Source organism: Acartia tonsa, chromosome 2 (assembly GCF_053477335.1).
Source record: "Acartia tonsa isolate MP-2025a chromosome 2, ASM5347733v1, whole genome shotgun sequence".
NCBI lineage: Eukaryota > Metazoa > Arthropoda > Copepoda > Calanoida > Acartiidae > Acartia > Acartia tonsa.
The window spans coordinates 43,420,707-43,436,480 of record NC_137261.1 but is presented as its reverse complement, the minus strand read 5'-3'; the positions used below and the strand labels follow the sequence as shown (position 1 = coordinate 43,436,480).

General features: G+C 36.6%; 1 protein-coding gene across 5 annotated transcripts in view; it reads left to right on the top strand.

The window, feature by feature from the left end:
- Positions 1–15,774, top strand: part of LOC145311913 (long-chain-fatty-acid--CoA ligase 4-like) — a 35,992-nt gene that overhangs the window by 9,648 nt on the left and 10,570 nt on the right. For all 5 annotated transcript variants that reach the window (XR_013876834.1, XR_013876833.1, XR_013876835.1 and 2 more), the window contains exons 12-18: positions 9,885–9,952; positions 10,465–10,555; positions 10,899–11,016; positions 13,064–13,210; positions 13,581–13,686; positions 13,940–14,003; positions 14,795–14,892. Coding sequence is in view for 2 of the 5 variants with exons in the window: in XM_080150954.1 (XP_080007080.1) it covers positions 9,885–9,952; positions 10,465–10,555; positions 10,899–11,016; positions 13,064–13,210; positions 13,581–13,686; positions 13,940–14,003; positions 14,795–14,892 (692 nt within the window). In the remaining 3 variants the exon portion in view is untranslated. The remainder of the gene's footprint in view (positions 1–9,884; positions 9,953–10,464; positions 10,556–10,898; positions 11,017–13,063; positions 13,211–13,580; positions 13,687–13,939; positions 14,004–14,794; positions 14,893–15,774) is intronic.

Sequence of the window (15,774 nt, the reverse complement as noted above, 5' to 3'; positions counted from 1 at the left end):
ATCTCTTACAAAAATTTAAAAAAAAAATAATTAAAACTTGAAACTTCAATTATAAGAATGCTTATATTTGAGATTAGATTACAGACCTCAAAACATTTAAGTGCATATCAATGAAAGCTGAAAAATTTGCCAACAGATTTCCATTGCCTCATTATTTATGGACATACATACATAGTGAGTTATAGAGTAGGTGTTAAGTTTTTATGTATAATATCCTTCACACATAACTTAAAATAATCTTCAGGTTACCTAATGATAAGTAGCCAAGAAATTTAAGTATGACCCGTAAATGAAAGAAACTTGTAAATTTCCAAGAATTTAAGCTGCTACAGAGCATTCTAAAAAATCTCCAAGTAATAAGAATGTAACAACTATGGTATTAACTTTGGTAAATACAATACATATTTGTATTTAAAGAAAAATGTTTGGAATTTATCTTCCAGGAAGTAATTTCGCTGGAGGCCTATCCTAGGCGGTTTCTATATAAAATTTTACATATGCATCACAATAAAAGCATATTACATAGTATATTTTAATTTCTGTGATTTCATTGAAATTTATCACCTTTGAATTCTTAGGGAGAGAGGCCCTAGGCACACAATTACAGGTTGTTCATTTCAAAGTTAATTGAGTACTTTTAGTACATAAGTTTTACTTACAAATTCTGATCACAGAAACCTAGATAATAGAGTTTGTAAGGTATAAAAGTTTTGTAAGCACATTCTCTCATTTGTTGGATAAAAAACTTTGGGTACTTCATCTAAATCTTTTAATTGATGGTTCAAACTAGCAGTGTAATGCAAACATAGTTAAACCAATAATTTTGATTTAAAGAAGAAGTAATTTTGTTATTCATCATTGGAGATATATTTCAATTTATTGTACAATGTCATAAGACATCTGTTTACCTCACTGTTTATCAAGAACTGATTTAAAAGGGGGATGTGGAAAATAACCATTTGGGCAGGGGGGGGGGGTTTACTCGAGAACCCTTAGAGCTAGAGGGAGCTAATTTTGGATATAAGCTTCTATGGGGCCAAAGTTACTTTTAAAATTATCGTCGACCCCCCACCCCCCCCCCAAAATTTTTTTTTTGGGGGGGGGGGCGGGTGGATTATACTATAGGATGTTTCTCATAAACGACTTGAGATAAATGGAGCAAACCTTGGGATACAAGTTTTGTAGGCCTATATTTGATTTTAGAATTATCGTTGACCACCCACCCACCCCAAAACCCCTAATTTGGGGGGGGGGGGGGGGCGGGTGAATTATACTATAGGGTGTTTCTCATAAACGACTTAAGATAAATGGAGCAAACCTTAGGATACAAGTTTTGTAGGCCTATATTTGATTTTAGAATTTTCGTTGACCACCCACACACCCCAAAACCCCTAATTTGGGGGGGGGGGGCGGGTGAATTATACTATAGGGTGTTTCTCATAAACGACTTGAGATAAATGGAGCAAACCTTAGGATACAAGTTTTGTAGGCCTATATTTGATTTTATAATTATCGTTGACCACCCACTCACCCCCAAACCCCTAATTTTTTTTGGGGGGGGCGGGTGGATTATACTATAGGGTGTTTCTCATAAACGACTTGCAGCAATTTTATTTTGGGTGCTACTCCCTTAGTTTTAGAGATAATTGGATGAAATCTTTTGGGCTGGGTCACTAATTACCCCAACTATTGGTATCTTTAAAAAAACGGCTGCGAGACCACTGCTCCCGCCGCCCGCCGCCATTTACCGCCGCCACAAAAAAAAAAAATGTTATTGCATTTCTCGCTGAATTAGGCAATTTGGAATCATTTGAGACCATGTTAATTTTTTCTAAAATTTTTCGCCTTACAAGCAACCCTGCGGGGGATTTAGTCATTTTTTTCAAATTCTCGAAAAAAATAACATGGTCTCAAATGATTCCAAATTGCCTAATTCGGCGAGAAATGCAATAACATTTTTTTTTTTTTGTGGCAGCTGTAAACGGCTGCGGGCGGCGGGAGCGGCGGTCCCGCCGCCGTTTTTTTTTAAAAGATACCAATAGTTGGGGTAATTAGTGACCCAGCCCAAAAGATTTCATCCAATTATCTCTAAAACTAAGGGAGTAGCACCCAAAATAAAAGTCGAAACAAAATTGTAAGTAAAGGGGGGGGGGGGAATGTGGTGACTCGTCACACGACATACCAGCAATTTTATTTTGGGTGCTACGACCTTAGTTTTAGAGATAATTGGATGAAATCTTTTGGGCTGGGTCACTAATTACCCCAACTACTGGTATCTTTAAAAAAAACGGCTGCGTGACCGCCGCTCCCGCCGCCATTTACCGCCGCCACCAAAATTTTTTTTTTTTATTGCATTTCTCGCCTAATTAGGCAATTTGGAATCATTTGAGACCATGTTATTTTTTTCAAAAATTTTTCGCCTTACAAGCAACCCTGTGGGGGATTTAGTCATTTTTTTCAAATTCTCAAAAAAAATAACATGGTCTCAAATGATTCCAAATTGCCTAATTCAGCGAGAAATGCAATAAAAAATTTTTTTTTGTGGCGGCTGTAAACGGCGGGGGGCGGCGAGAGCGGCAGTCCCGCCGCAATTTTTTTTAAAAGATACCAATAGTTGGGGTAATTAGTGACCCAGCCCAAAAGATTTCATCCAATTATCTCCAAAACTAAGGGAGTAGCACCCAAAATAAAAGTCGAAACAAATTTGTAAGTAAAGGGGGGGGGGGGAAATGTGGTGACTTGTCACACGACATACCAGCAATTTTATTTTGGGTGCTACGACCTTAGTTTTAGAGATAATTGGATGAAATCTTTTGGGCTGGGTCACTAATTACCCCAACTACTGGTATCTTTAAAAAAAAACGGCTGCGAGACCGCCGCTCCCGCCGCCCCCCGCCATTTACCGCCGCCACCAAAAAAAAATTTTTTATTGCATTTCTCGCCGAATTAGGCAATTTGGAATCATTTGAGACCATGTTATTTTTTTCAAAAATTTTTCGCCTTACAAGCAACCCTGTTGGGGATTTAGTCATTTTTTTAAAATTCTCGAAAAAAATAACATGGTCTCAAATGATTCCAAATTGCCTAATTCAGCGAGAAATGCAATAAAAAAATTTTTTGTGGCGGCTGTAAACGGCGGCGGGAGCGGCGGTCCCGCCGCCGTTTTTTTAAAAAGATACCAATAGTTGGGGTAATTAGTGACCCAGCCCAAAAGATTTCATCCAATTATCTCTAAAACTAAGGGAGTAGCACCCAAAATAAAAGTCGAAACAAAATTGTAAGTAAAGGGGGGGGGGGGGGGGAAATGTGGTTACTCGTCACATGACATACCAGCAATTTTATTTTGGGTGCTACGACCTTAGTTTTAGAGATAATTGGATGAAATCTTTTGGGCTGGGTCACTAATTACCCCAACTACTGGTATCTTTAAAAAAAACGGCTGCGAGACCGCCGCCCGCCGCCATTTACCGCCGCCACCAAAAAAAATTTTTTTATTGCATTTCTCGCTGAATTAGGCAATTTGGAATCATTTGAGACCATGTTATTTTTTTCAAAAAATTTTTGCCTTACAAGCAACCCTGTGGGGGATTTAGTCATTTTTTTCAAATTCTCGAAAAAAATAACATGGTCTCAAATGATTCTAAATTGCCTAATTCAGCGAGAAATGCAATAAAATTTTTTTTTTTTGTGGCGGCTGTAAACGGCGGCGGGAGCGGCAGTCCTGCCGCAATTTTTTTTAAAAGATACCAATAGTTGGGGTAATTAGTGGCCCAGCCCAAAAGATTTCATCCAATTATCTCTAAAACTAAGGGAGTAGCACCCAAAATAAAAGTCGAAACAAAATTGTAAGTAAAGGGGGGGGGGGAATGTGGTGACTTGTCACACGACATACCAGCAATTTTATTTTGGGTGCTACGACCTTAGTTTTAGAGATAATTGGATGAAATCTTTTGGGCTGGGTCACTAATTACCCCAACTACTGGTATCTTTAAAAAAAACGGCTGCGTGACTGCCGCTCCCGCCGCCATTTACCGCCGCCACCAAAATATTTTTTTTATTACATTTCTTGCCGAATTAGGCAATTTGGAATTATTTGAGACCATGTTATTTTTTTCAAAAATTTTTCGCCTTACAAGCAACCCTGTGGGGGATTTAGTCATTTTTTTCAAATTCTCGAAAAAAATAACATGGTCTCAAATGATTCCAAATTGCCTAATTCAGCGAGAAATGCAATAAAATTTTTTTTTTGTGGCGGCTGTAAACGGTGGCGGGCGGCGTGAGCGGCGGTCCCGCCGCCGTTTTTTTTAAAAGATACCAATAGTTGGGGTAATTAGTGACCCAGCCCAAAAGATTTCATCCAATTATCTCTAAAACTAAGGGAGTAGCACCCAAAATAAAAGTCGAATTAAAATTGTAAGTAAAGGGGGGGGGGGGAAATGTGGTGACTCGTCACATGACATACCAGCAATTTTATTTTGGGTGCTACGACCTTAGTTTTAGAGATAATTGGATGAAATCTTTTGGGCTGGGTCACTAATTACCCCAACTATTGGTATCTTTAAAAAAAACGGCGGCGGGACTGCCGCTCCCGCCGCCCGTCGCCATTTACCGCCGCCACCAAAAAAAAATTTTTTATTGCATTTCTCGCCGAATTAGGCAATTTGGAATCATTTGAGACCATGTTATTTTTTTCAAAAATTTGAAAAAAATGACTAAATCCCCCGCAGGGTTGCTTGTAAGGCGAAAAATTTTCGAAAAAAATATCATGGTCTCAAATGATTCCAAATTGCCTAATTTGGCGAGAAATGCAATAAAAAAATTTTTTTGGTGGCGGCGGTAAATGGCGGGGGGCGGCGGGAGCAGCGGTCAGGCAGCCGTTTTTTTTAAAGATACCAGTAGTTGGGGTAATTAGTGACCCAGCCCAAAAGATTTCATCCAATTATCTCTAAAACTAAGGTCGTAGCACCCAAAATAAAATTGCTGGTATGTCGTGTGATGAATCACCACATTTCTTCTCCCCCCTTTACTTACAATTTTGTTTCGACTTTTATTTTGGGTGCTACTCCCTTAGTTTTAGAGATAATTGGATGAAATCTTTTGGGCTGGGTCACTAATTACCCCAACTATTGGTATCTTTTTAAAAAAACGGCGGCGGGACCGCCGCTCCCGCCGCCCGCCGCCGTTTACAGCAGCCACCAAAAAAAAATTTTTTATTGCATTTCTCGCCAAATTAGGCAATTTGGAATCATTTGAGACCTTGTTATTTTTTTTGAGAATTTGAAAAAAAATGAGTAAATCACCCGCAGGGTTGCTTGGAAGGCGAAAAATTTTTGAAAAAAATAACATGGTCTCAAATGATTCCAAATTGCCTAATTCAGCGAGAAACGCAATAAAAATTTTTTTTTGGTTGCGGCGGTAAATGGCGGGGGGCGGCGGGAGCGGCGGTCACGCAGCCGTTTTTTTTAAAGATACCAGTAGTTGGGGTAATTAGTGACCCAGCACAAAAGATTTCATCCAATTATCTCTAAAACTAAGGTCGTAGCACCCAAAATAAAATTGCTGGTATGTCGTGTGACGAGTCACCACATTTCCCCCCCCCCCCTTTACTTACAATTTTGTTTCGACTTTTATTTTGGGTGCTACTCCCTTAGTTTTAGAGATAATTGGATGAAATCTTTTGGGCTGGGTCACTAATTACCCCAACTATTGGTATCTTTAAAAAAAACGGCGGCGGGACCGCCGCTCCCGCCGCCCGCCGCCGTTTACAGCCGCCACATAAAAAAAAAAAATTTTATAGCATTTCTCGCTGAATTAGGCAATTTGGAATCATTTGAGACCATGTTATTTTTTTCGAGAATTTGAAAAAAATGACTAAATCCCCCACAGGGTTGCTTGTAAGGCGAAAAATTTTTGAAAAAAATAACATGGTCTCAAATGATTCCAAATTGCCTAATTCAGCGAGAAATGCAATAAAAAAATTTTTTTGGTGGCGGCGGTAAATGGCGGCGGGAGCGGCGGTCATGCAGCCGTTTTTTTTAAAGATAACAGTAGTTGGGGTAATTAGTGACCCAGCCCAAAATATTTCATCCAATTATCTCTAAAACTAAGGTCGTAGCACCCAAAATAAAATTGCTGGTATGTCGTGTGACAAGTCACCACATTTCCCCCCCCCCCTTTACTTACAATTTTGTTTCGACTTTTATTTTGGGTGCTACGACCTTAGTTTCAGAGATAATTGGATGAAATCTTTTGGGCTGGGTCACTAATTACCCCAACTACTGGTATCTTTAAAAAAAACGGCTGCATGACCGCCGCTCCCGCCGCCATTTACCGCCGCCACCAAAAAAATTTTTTTATTGCATTTCTCGCCGAATTAGGCAATTTGGAATTATTTGAGACCATGTTATTTTTTTCAAAAATTTTTCGCCTTACAAGCAACCCTATGGGGGATTTAGTCATTTTTTTCAAATTCTCGAAAAAAATAACATGGTCTCAAATGATTCCAAATTGCTTAATTCAGCGAGAAATGCAATAAAAAATTTTTTTTTGTGGCCGCTGTAAACGGCGGCAGGCATTTTTATAGCATTTCTCGCTGAATTAGGCAATTTGGAATCATTTGAGACCATGTTATTTTTTTCGAGAATTTGAAAAAAATGACTAAATCCCCCACAGGGTTGCTTGTAAGGCGAAAAATTTTTGAAAAAAATAACATGGTCTCAAATGATTCCAAATTGCCTAATTCGGCGAGAAATGCAATAAAAAAAAATTTTTTGGTGGTGGCGGGCGGCGGGAGCGGCGGTCACGCAGCCGTTTTTTTAAAGATACCAGTAGTTGGGGTAATAAGTGACCCAGCCCAAAAGATTTCATCCAATTATCTCTAAAACTAAGGTCGTAGCACCCAAAATAAAATTGCTGGTATGTCGTGTGACGAGTCACCACATTTCCCCCCCCCCCCTTACTTACAATTTTGTTTCGACTTTTAGTTTGGGTGCTACTCCCTTAGTTTTAGAGATAATTGGATGAAATCTTTTGGGTTGGGTCACTAATTACCCCAACTATTGGTATCTTTTAAAAAAAACGGCGGCGGGACCGCCGCTCCCGCCGCCCGCAGCCGTTTACAGCCGCCACAAAAAAAATTTTTTTATTGCATTTCTCGCCGAATTAGGCAATTTGGAATCATTTGAGACCATGTTATTTTTTTCGAGAATTTGAAAAAAATGACTAAATCCCCCGCAGGGTTGCTTGTAAGGCGAAAAACTTTAGAAAAAAATAACATGGTCTCAAATGATTCCAAATTGCCTAATTCAGCGAGAAATGCAATAAAAAAAATTTTTTTGGTGGCGGCGGTAAATGGCGGCGGGCGGCGGGAGCGGCGGTCTCGCAGCCGTTTTTTTAAAGATACCAATAGTTGGGTTAATTAGTGACCCAGCCCAAAAGATTTCATCCAATTATCTCTAAAACTAAGGGAGTAGCACCCAAAATAAAATTGCTGCAAGTCGTTTATGAGAAACACCCTATAGTATAATCCACCCCCCCAAAAAAAAAAAAATTAGGGGTTTGGGGGTGAGTGGGTGGTCAACGATAATTATAAAATCAAATATTGGCCTACAAAACTTGTATCCTAAGGTTTGCTCCATTTATCTCAAGTCGTTTATGAGAAACACCCTATAGTATAATTCACCCGCCCCCCCCCCCAAATTAGGGGTTTTGGGGTGGGTGGGTGGTCAACGAAAATTCTAAAATCAAATATAGGCCTACAAAACTTGTATCCTAAGGTTTGCTCCATTTATCTCGAAGTCGTTTATGAGAAACACCCTATAGTATAATTCACCCGCCCCCCCCCAAATTAGGGGTTTTGGGGTGGGTGGGTGGTCAACGATAATTCTAAAATCAAATATAGGCCTACAAAACTTGTATCCCAAGGTTTGCTCCATTTATCTCAAGTCGTTTATGAGAAACATCCTATAGTATAATCCACCCGCCCCCCCCCCAAAAAAAAAATTTTGGGGGGGGGGTGGGGGGTCGACGATAATTTTAAAAGTAACTTTGGCCCCATAGAAGCTTATATCCAAAATTAGCTCCCTCTAGCTCTAAGGGTTCTCGAGTAAACCCCCCCCCCCTGCCCAAATGGTTATTTTCCACATCCCCCTTTCTTAGAATGAATTTTTGTATATTCACCCTGTACATTACAAGATATGTGTACACAATTAATCCTGTTTGTATGCTCTTCACAGAATGCATTTATGAATTATCCTCTTTAGAACGGATTTCTCCAAATATGTAACATCATGATAACAGTAAAATTCTTGATTAGATACCTGCTTCTGTTATGTGATTCAACTGTGACTAAATATGTTTAGGATTACTTTGTTAAGAATCCTGTTCCTGCCCTTTATACTCATTCCAAATATATTTCAACCACAAATTAGTTGAGAATACTCTATACAACATAGCTAAAATTAAATTTTTTTCCATACAAGAATAAATGTTTTTTAACCATACTGAAACACAAGAGTTGTATGCTTCTATAGAAATTGTAAAAAGAGGAATGGATTACAACCGTTTCTTGTTTGCCTAGACCTTATTCTGTTTCAGCTCATCCCTTCTATAGACAAACAGCCAATAATGTATTTTTGTTCATTAATTTTCCAAGTTGCTAAATGTTTTGAGCATCTTTTCCCCAGAATTTGCTGGAAACAGGAAGGAAGCCACAGATTTATAATCTCAAATACATAGATGTATGTATATATATATAGAGAGAAAATTACATCTTCCCAATATTTGAACCCAGATGTAGTTTAGATATATTAATGTAGATTGTATTTGGTTTGCTGAATCTCAAACTTACCCAAATAAGAATTGTTAATTGTTACTTCATGATTTTCACAATTGCTGTATTTTCTAAAATCTTGTAATAGTCTAGTACAGCAGATAATAGGATTTGTACAAGTTGCTAAAAAATAAGTTACGCAATAATCTGATTTAAGTAGCAAATATACTTTTTACATCCAACATCTAGCTAAACTGCATCAGACTGAAGTATAGATAGTGTATTGTTGTCCTAGGAATCATTTTTAAAAAATCAGATGAATAGGATAATTATATCATACAAAATTGTTTTTCTTTTTTTAAAGTTAAAAATCAGCATGTATAAAATAGACGTATTTGCTTTCGTGAAACGAATATAGAGTTGCTCTCTTTATAAACCTATTTGTTGTGACATAATATGAATTGGTGGATAGATTTATGTCAAATTTGAATTTAGTCTATTGAACCTAAAATCAGAATTAACATAGGTTTAATTTTAAAGAATAACTCAAAGATTCAAAATCTGATATATACCAAACCAATTCTAATTAATAGGATATGTTTGATTAATTTATTAGAGGTTGTGTGTAGAATAATTATCAATATTAATTATATGAACTAGTCTCAGGTTGTTCACCTTATTTTATTTTGCTTTAGATGTTACGCCTTTAGAGGATTCTAGGAGCACATGAGAGGGAAGGGGGATAACTTATTCTTGGAACGAATTTTTTACTGTAGGTTGGATGTACCCTCCCCCATGAGACTTGTAAACATTCCCAGGGCCAATTGATAGCCCAATAGACAAAAAATAATCCGTTTTGAAAAATATGTTAATGTTAGATTGTCAAGAGTTTCCTATAGGTTCTCAGCCACTGACGAATGATATAATCTAAACCGTGTCATTCAACTTATTAAAACTTGTTGTTTTCTTTAATTTAAAAATAAATAAATAAATACCTATAGGTTTCCAAGAATTAGGTTTTATATAAGTTTACTGGTCCGAGATAGAGAATGTTATAAAAGGCTAATGTAATTCATTTTAAAAATCTTATCAGTGTATTTTTTTTAATTTTAAGGTGTCGTTCTGTCCCATAAGAATCTGGTTTCAGCCCTCAACTCTCTGGTCTACTGTTTCAATCCCAAGGTACATTTTATTAAAGATTTATTTATGGAGATTGTTTAAAATAAAACTTATTTACCATGCCTATTTATCAATACTAGAACTAATATGATGATTCCTAGGATTATGATGTATATATTGCCTACCTGCCTCTATATCATATGTACTAGAACTTATATGATGATTCCTAGGATTATGATGTCTATATTGCCTACCTGCCTCTATCTCATATGTACTAGAACTTATATGATGATTCCTAGGATTATGATGTCTATATTGCCTACCTGCCTCTATCTCATATGTACTAGAACTAATATGATGATTCCTAGGATGATGATGTATATATTGCCTACCTGCCTCTATCTCATATGTACTAGAACTAATATGATGATTCCTAGGATGATGATGTATATATTGCCTACCTGCCTCTATATCATATGTACTAGAACTTATATGATGATTCCTAGGATGATGATGTCTATATTGCCTACCTGCCTCTATCCCATATGTACTAGAACTAATATGATGATTTCTAGGATGATGATGTTTATATTGCCTACCTGCCCCTGGCCCACGTGCTTGAGCTCCTAGCAGAATCTATGATGGTTATTTGGGGTATTGGCATTGGTAAGTCACTCAATATTTTAGGGATAGGACAATGAATCATAAACTAATCTTCTCCAATAAAATGTCAATAAAAAAAATATAGATGTCATGGTAAATATTAGAAAAACACGAAACTTACAAAAATAGATCAATAGTGTATTTGATTTATAGCATATCAGAGAGGCCGACGGACTTACCAGGTAAATTGTTTACTGAAAGATCATTGGAACCGGATATCTTCACATAAAAATTGCAGTCTATCTTAAATTGCAGCCGATAAAATCACATTTATCCCCAAAGCGTTATGGATATGTCTATAAATTGAAATATAAAGTAGATTTTTTAATAACAAAATTTTGTTCAGGCTACAGCAGTCCCAACACCCTGACAGACAAGTCCACAATGATCCTGAGAGGACAAAAGGGAGACGCAACAATCCTGCAACCCAGCCTGCTATTCTGTGTACCTCTTATTCTTGATAGGTAGGATATTATGCTACATGTTACAAGGGGGATGGATAAGAAAAGATATTCAAGGTTCTTAACCAAGAAGCCTTGAAGTGGCCACAAAAAAATCTATTTTCATTAAGAAGGAATTTTGAACATGAATGATTGTATTACAGTTGGCTATTCTTTTTTATCTAAGTTTCCTTCAACCTTTGTTCTGCTACTTTGAATTCAATCGTAATTGTATTTTTTCGTTATAAAACTGTATTAGAAGGAAAAGGTTAATCTAATTTACGTTTTATGTTCTAAATAATACCTAATATGATAAATTCTATTAATTTTCTAGATGTAATTAATTATGGTTTAGCAAAAACGAACTCTGCCAAAAACAGCTAAAAAATAGGATAGCTAAAAAATTTATATTTTAACTTTATACCTATGATTGTAAAAAAAATATTTGCGATACAATTTTTCTTATTAAAAGCGGTTCGTCAGTAACAAAATTTTTACCTTAACGCATTATTCAGTTAACAAAGGATTTAATCAATTTATAAAACTTTTTAGACCTCTATAAAAAAATCTATAGTACTATTGGAAACGCACATAAGAAATTGCGCTTATTATCCGATGGTTCTAATGGGACTTTTTCGACTTTTTTTCCATTTTTGGCAACAATATATTCACATTTTTAAAGAAACACTGTTGCATCCTTTTCTATGGGATGAGGGCAAAAAAATTAACCAATTTTGGTGCAATTTTATTTCCTCCCCATAATTGAATTCTATATTAACATTTATTAAACAGGGAAAATTAGGTCCATTAGTAGCGTAGCATTAACAAAACATCAAATATACCTAAGAAATATTTGGGATAGTATTGGAAAAGTTTTTGTAATAAAATACTGAATATTAATAACACCTAATAATAAGGTATTTTACTAGTATACTTTTCTACGTCAGGTTTTTAGAAACCCCTTAATTACAAAGAAAGTCAGTAGTACTTACTTTAACCTTTAACAGTCGGGCCCCTTGCCGCACCTTAATCAGTCGGGGGGGGGGGGGGGGGCGCGTTCAACGCCCCCCCCCCCATATTATCTCTGTTCCTATTAAAGCTAGAGGGCTAAAAAATTTTGTGCAAGTCCCCTGTGTTATGATGAATTTCCGACCTTAAGTAAGTCAAAGTCAATTTTCGCTTTCTTCACCCTTTTATTTAACAATCTTAATTTTAGGTCCTTTTTTACTTAAAAATTTCAAATGGCGTATTTATTTTTTTTTGAAGCTAGAAGAAAATTTTTTTTTCGGAAAATGTTTATCTTATGTAAATTTTATATTTGAAATATCAAAATATAAATTTCAGCGGCCGCAGCTGTACTTGGAAGCTGCCAGCCGCTGCAGTCGGCGGGAAAACGGCGGCGGATCTTTATGAAATTTTAATACATTATGTAGACATGTAAGAAGGGCTTAAGTTTAAAATTTGAAGTCTCTAAGTCAAAAATTGCGGCCACAGGAGCCTTTTAAAGATTTCTGGAGACCTGGAGGATCAGGACCTGCAGGATCATACTTGGAACCTGAAATTGACTTGAATATCTGTATTTAATATGTGGTTGTACTACTAGAGGATATTTTAGTATTTTGGTAAGATAAAATGCTTAGTTTAAGTCAAAAAAATATTTTTGCTCTTTACCTGGATGACCCTGCCAGGTTTGCTGGCATCCTGTGCCCGCCAGGATGGAGATATTTAAAAAATTCCAACTCTCAGTTATGTGTCATACCCACACTTAAAAAGTCAAGCAGTTTGGGCTCTTTATCTTTCACACACAGAAAATAAGATAGAAAAAACCGGATGGGGGGGCGTTCAACGCCCCCCCCCCCCCCAGACCGAAATATGAAATAATGCATTCTCCTTATGTCTATTATTACATGAAATAGAAGCAAAAAAAATTATAACTAGAACCGAAACAACATAGACAAAGATTCAAACGCGAGCCAAATCGGTTTGGCTCACCTCGATCTGGCTCACCACTAAATAATTTAATGATTAAAAGATGTTTTTGTTCTTGTTTACATATAACTTTTCTCTCTAGGATGTTCAAGGGAGTGACAGAGAATGTGAAGAAAAAAGGAAACTTTGTGAACAAGCTCATCAACTTCTTTGTTGAATATAAATTGGAGAAAACTAACAAGGGAGAGATAACACCCATCATTGATAAACTCATCTTTAAGAGTATTAGGTAATATTCTCATTTAAGGTGCAGATGGACATCTGAATTCCCCTCTTATTTTCAATTTTAAAACATAAATGTATAGACACTGCTGCGTCTTTAATCCTGAAAGAGTAGGACTGTCTCTCTTACCCAGCACCCTTCAATAACTATTTATCCATCCAGCTATAAATCTATCTATATACCACCAGGGCATTGATTTCTACCCAAACGAGTACGTATTATGATGAGTGGTGGTGCCCCACTCGCCCCTGACACCCACGATCATGTATCTATCTATTTATCAGGGCATTAGTTGGTGGCCGAGTGCGTGTTATGTTGAGTGGCGGTGCCCCACTCGCCCCTGACACCCTCGATTATGTATCTATCTATTTATCAGGGCATTAGTTGGTGGCCGAGTGCGTGTAATGTTGAGTGGCGGTGCCCCACTCGCCCCTGACACCCACGATTATCTCAAAACTGTTTTTGGACTTCCTTTGCTTCAGGTCAGGCAAATTATGATTTTTTTTTATTATTTATTGATTCTATGTTAGATACAGCGTATAAATCTTAAGGGTTAAAACAATGTACTACATTAATGTACACCCAATTTATGATAAACAAATTAAGTACACTTTCCCCTTCACTATATCAAAATTATCGGTGAAAGAGATTTTGTACAACCCAACTTTATACCTCTCCAAAGATTTTAATCTGACGAGTAAATGAACAAGTCAAATACTTTTTAAATTTTTGTAGGGATATGGACTTACAGAATCATGTGCTTGTGCCACACTTATGCAACTAGATGAGAACTCTACAGGTGAGTAGTGTGTTGTTTACCTCTTTCTAAGAAGAAAGGTATAATAACGAAAGTTCATTTAACTAGTACTTATTCTTATATTCTATGACATAATAGAATAAATAAAGGATGGAGGTTGTGACACTTTTTTAAACCAAAACTAAAAGTCAAAGGAACTCAACCAAAAAAAGAGTTACAGCACTGAAATTTGGTATAACAGTTGCTTTAAAGAGGTACAATGTGGAACTGTGAAGAAACGGCGTTGGAACCGCTGCTATCGCCGATTTGTTTTTTGGCGGGAAACGGCGGTAGCGGCTGTTTTAACAACTTTTCTTCACAATTCCACATTGTATCTCTTTAAAGTGACTATCATTATAAATTTCAGTGCTGTAACTCTTTTGTAAGTTGAATTCCTGTAGTTTTGGTTTTAAAAAGTGTCACAACCGCCCCCTCCCTTTTAGGTAGTTATGTATTAAAATTTTCAATGAAATGCATTATGTGAAAATATCGCGTTATGTTATCTATTTATCAAATGATAATATCAATCTATCTAGGTTGTATAAGTTCTGGAAGTAGGAGAATAGTTGGTTAATCTATCTATCTATATATTTGCATCTTTCTTTATACATAAAGATCTATACATCTAATGAGTACTGTGTAACTGTAGGTAAAATTGGCTTTTAATCCATCTTAATATCTATCAATCTTTCATATATGTATGAGTGTCTGTCATCTATCTTTCATCTATCTATTTATTTTACCATCAGAATATTTATCAATATCTTCCTATATCTATCTATTTATGTATCTAGGACGTGTAGGCCCCCCTGTTCAGAACACAAGAGTGAAGCTGATAAATTGGGAAGAAGGAAATTATAGAATCACAGACAAGCCACACCCTAGAGGAGAGGTAATATAAAGTGGTGATTTCCCTCAAAATGTCAGTTGAGCACTACGACCCCCTTCCATTTGTACTGAAATAAATTAAAAATAAGATGGGGGTTAGTTGTTTTTCTAACAACCCAGAAACCCAGTACCCTATAGAATCTAACCTGCTCAAAAGTAATAAACAATCGAAAGAACAAATACTATAGGTACCCCCACTTTTATTATAAAAATATGGGTTGGAGTTTGTGTGCTGTACTTTGAGGTAAAAGGCAGTTAAACTATTTTTCTCACCTCATTATCTGTTTGATTAAAGCTGGTATTTGTAAGTCGGCTTCGGTTAGAAATGCCGTTCTAACATTGATGTTAAATTATTCTGTATTATGATAGGAACCGAAAACTAGGGTTGGGCCGGATACTTTTTTGGCAGGATATCGGATACCGGATATCCGGCTGATTTCAAATGCCGGATTTCCGGTATCCGGCCGGATATCCGACAAATATCCGGTTATCCGGCCAAATTACCGGATATCCGGCCGGATAACCGGCTAAATTACCAGATATTAAAGTAGCAAAAAATATTTATTAATAAACTTTTGAGATTTCATATAATATAATTTGCATAAAGATAAACATATTCAAAAAATGTTCTTCTATCTTCAATAATAAGAAAATTATAGCCATTTAAAATTTTAAAAAGCAGAGATTTTTGGTGTAAAATATAAAAAAAAGTTATAGCCGGATATCCGGCCGGATAGTTTCAATATCCGGTATCCGGCCGGATATTGAAAATGGCCGGATATCCGGCCCAACCCTACCGAAAACATTACTGATTCGCATACTATCTCAACTCTCTACATCAGACCAGTAAAGTTTGGACAGCAGAGCTAGTTTGTACCAACCAATC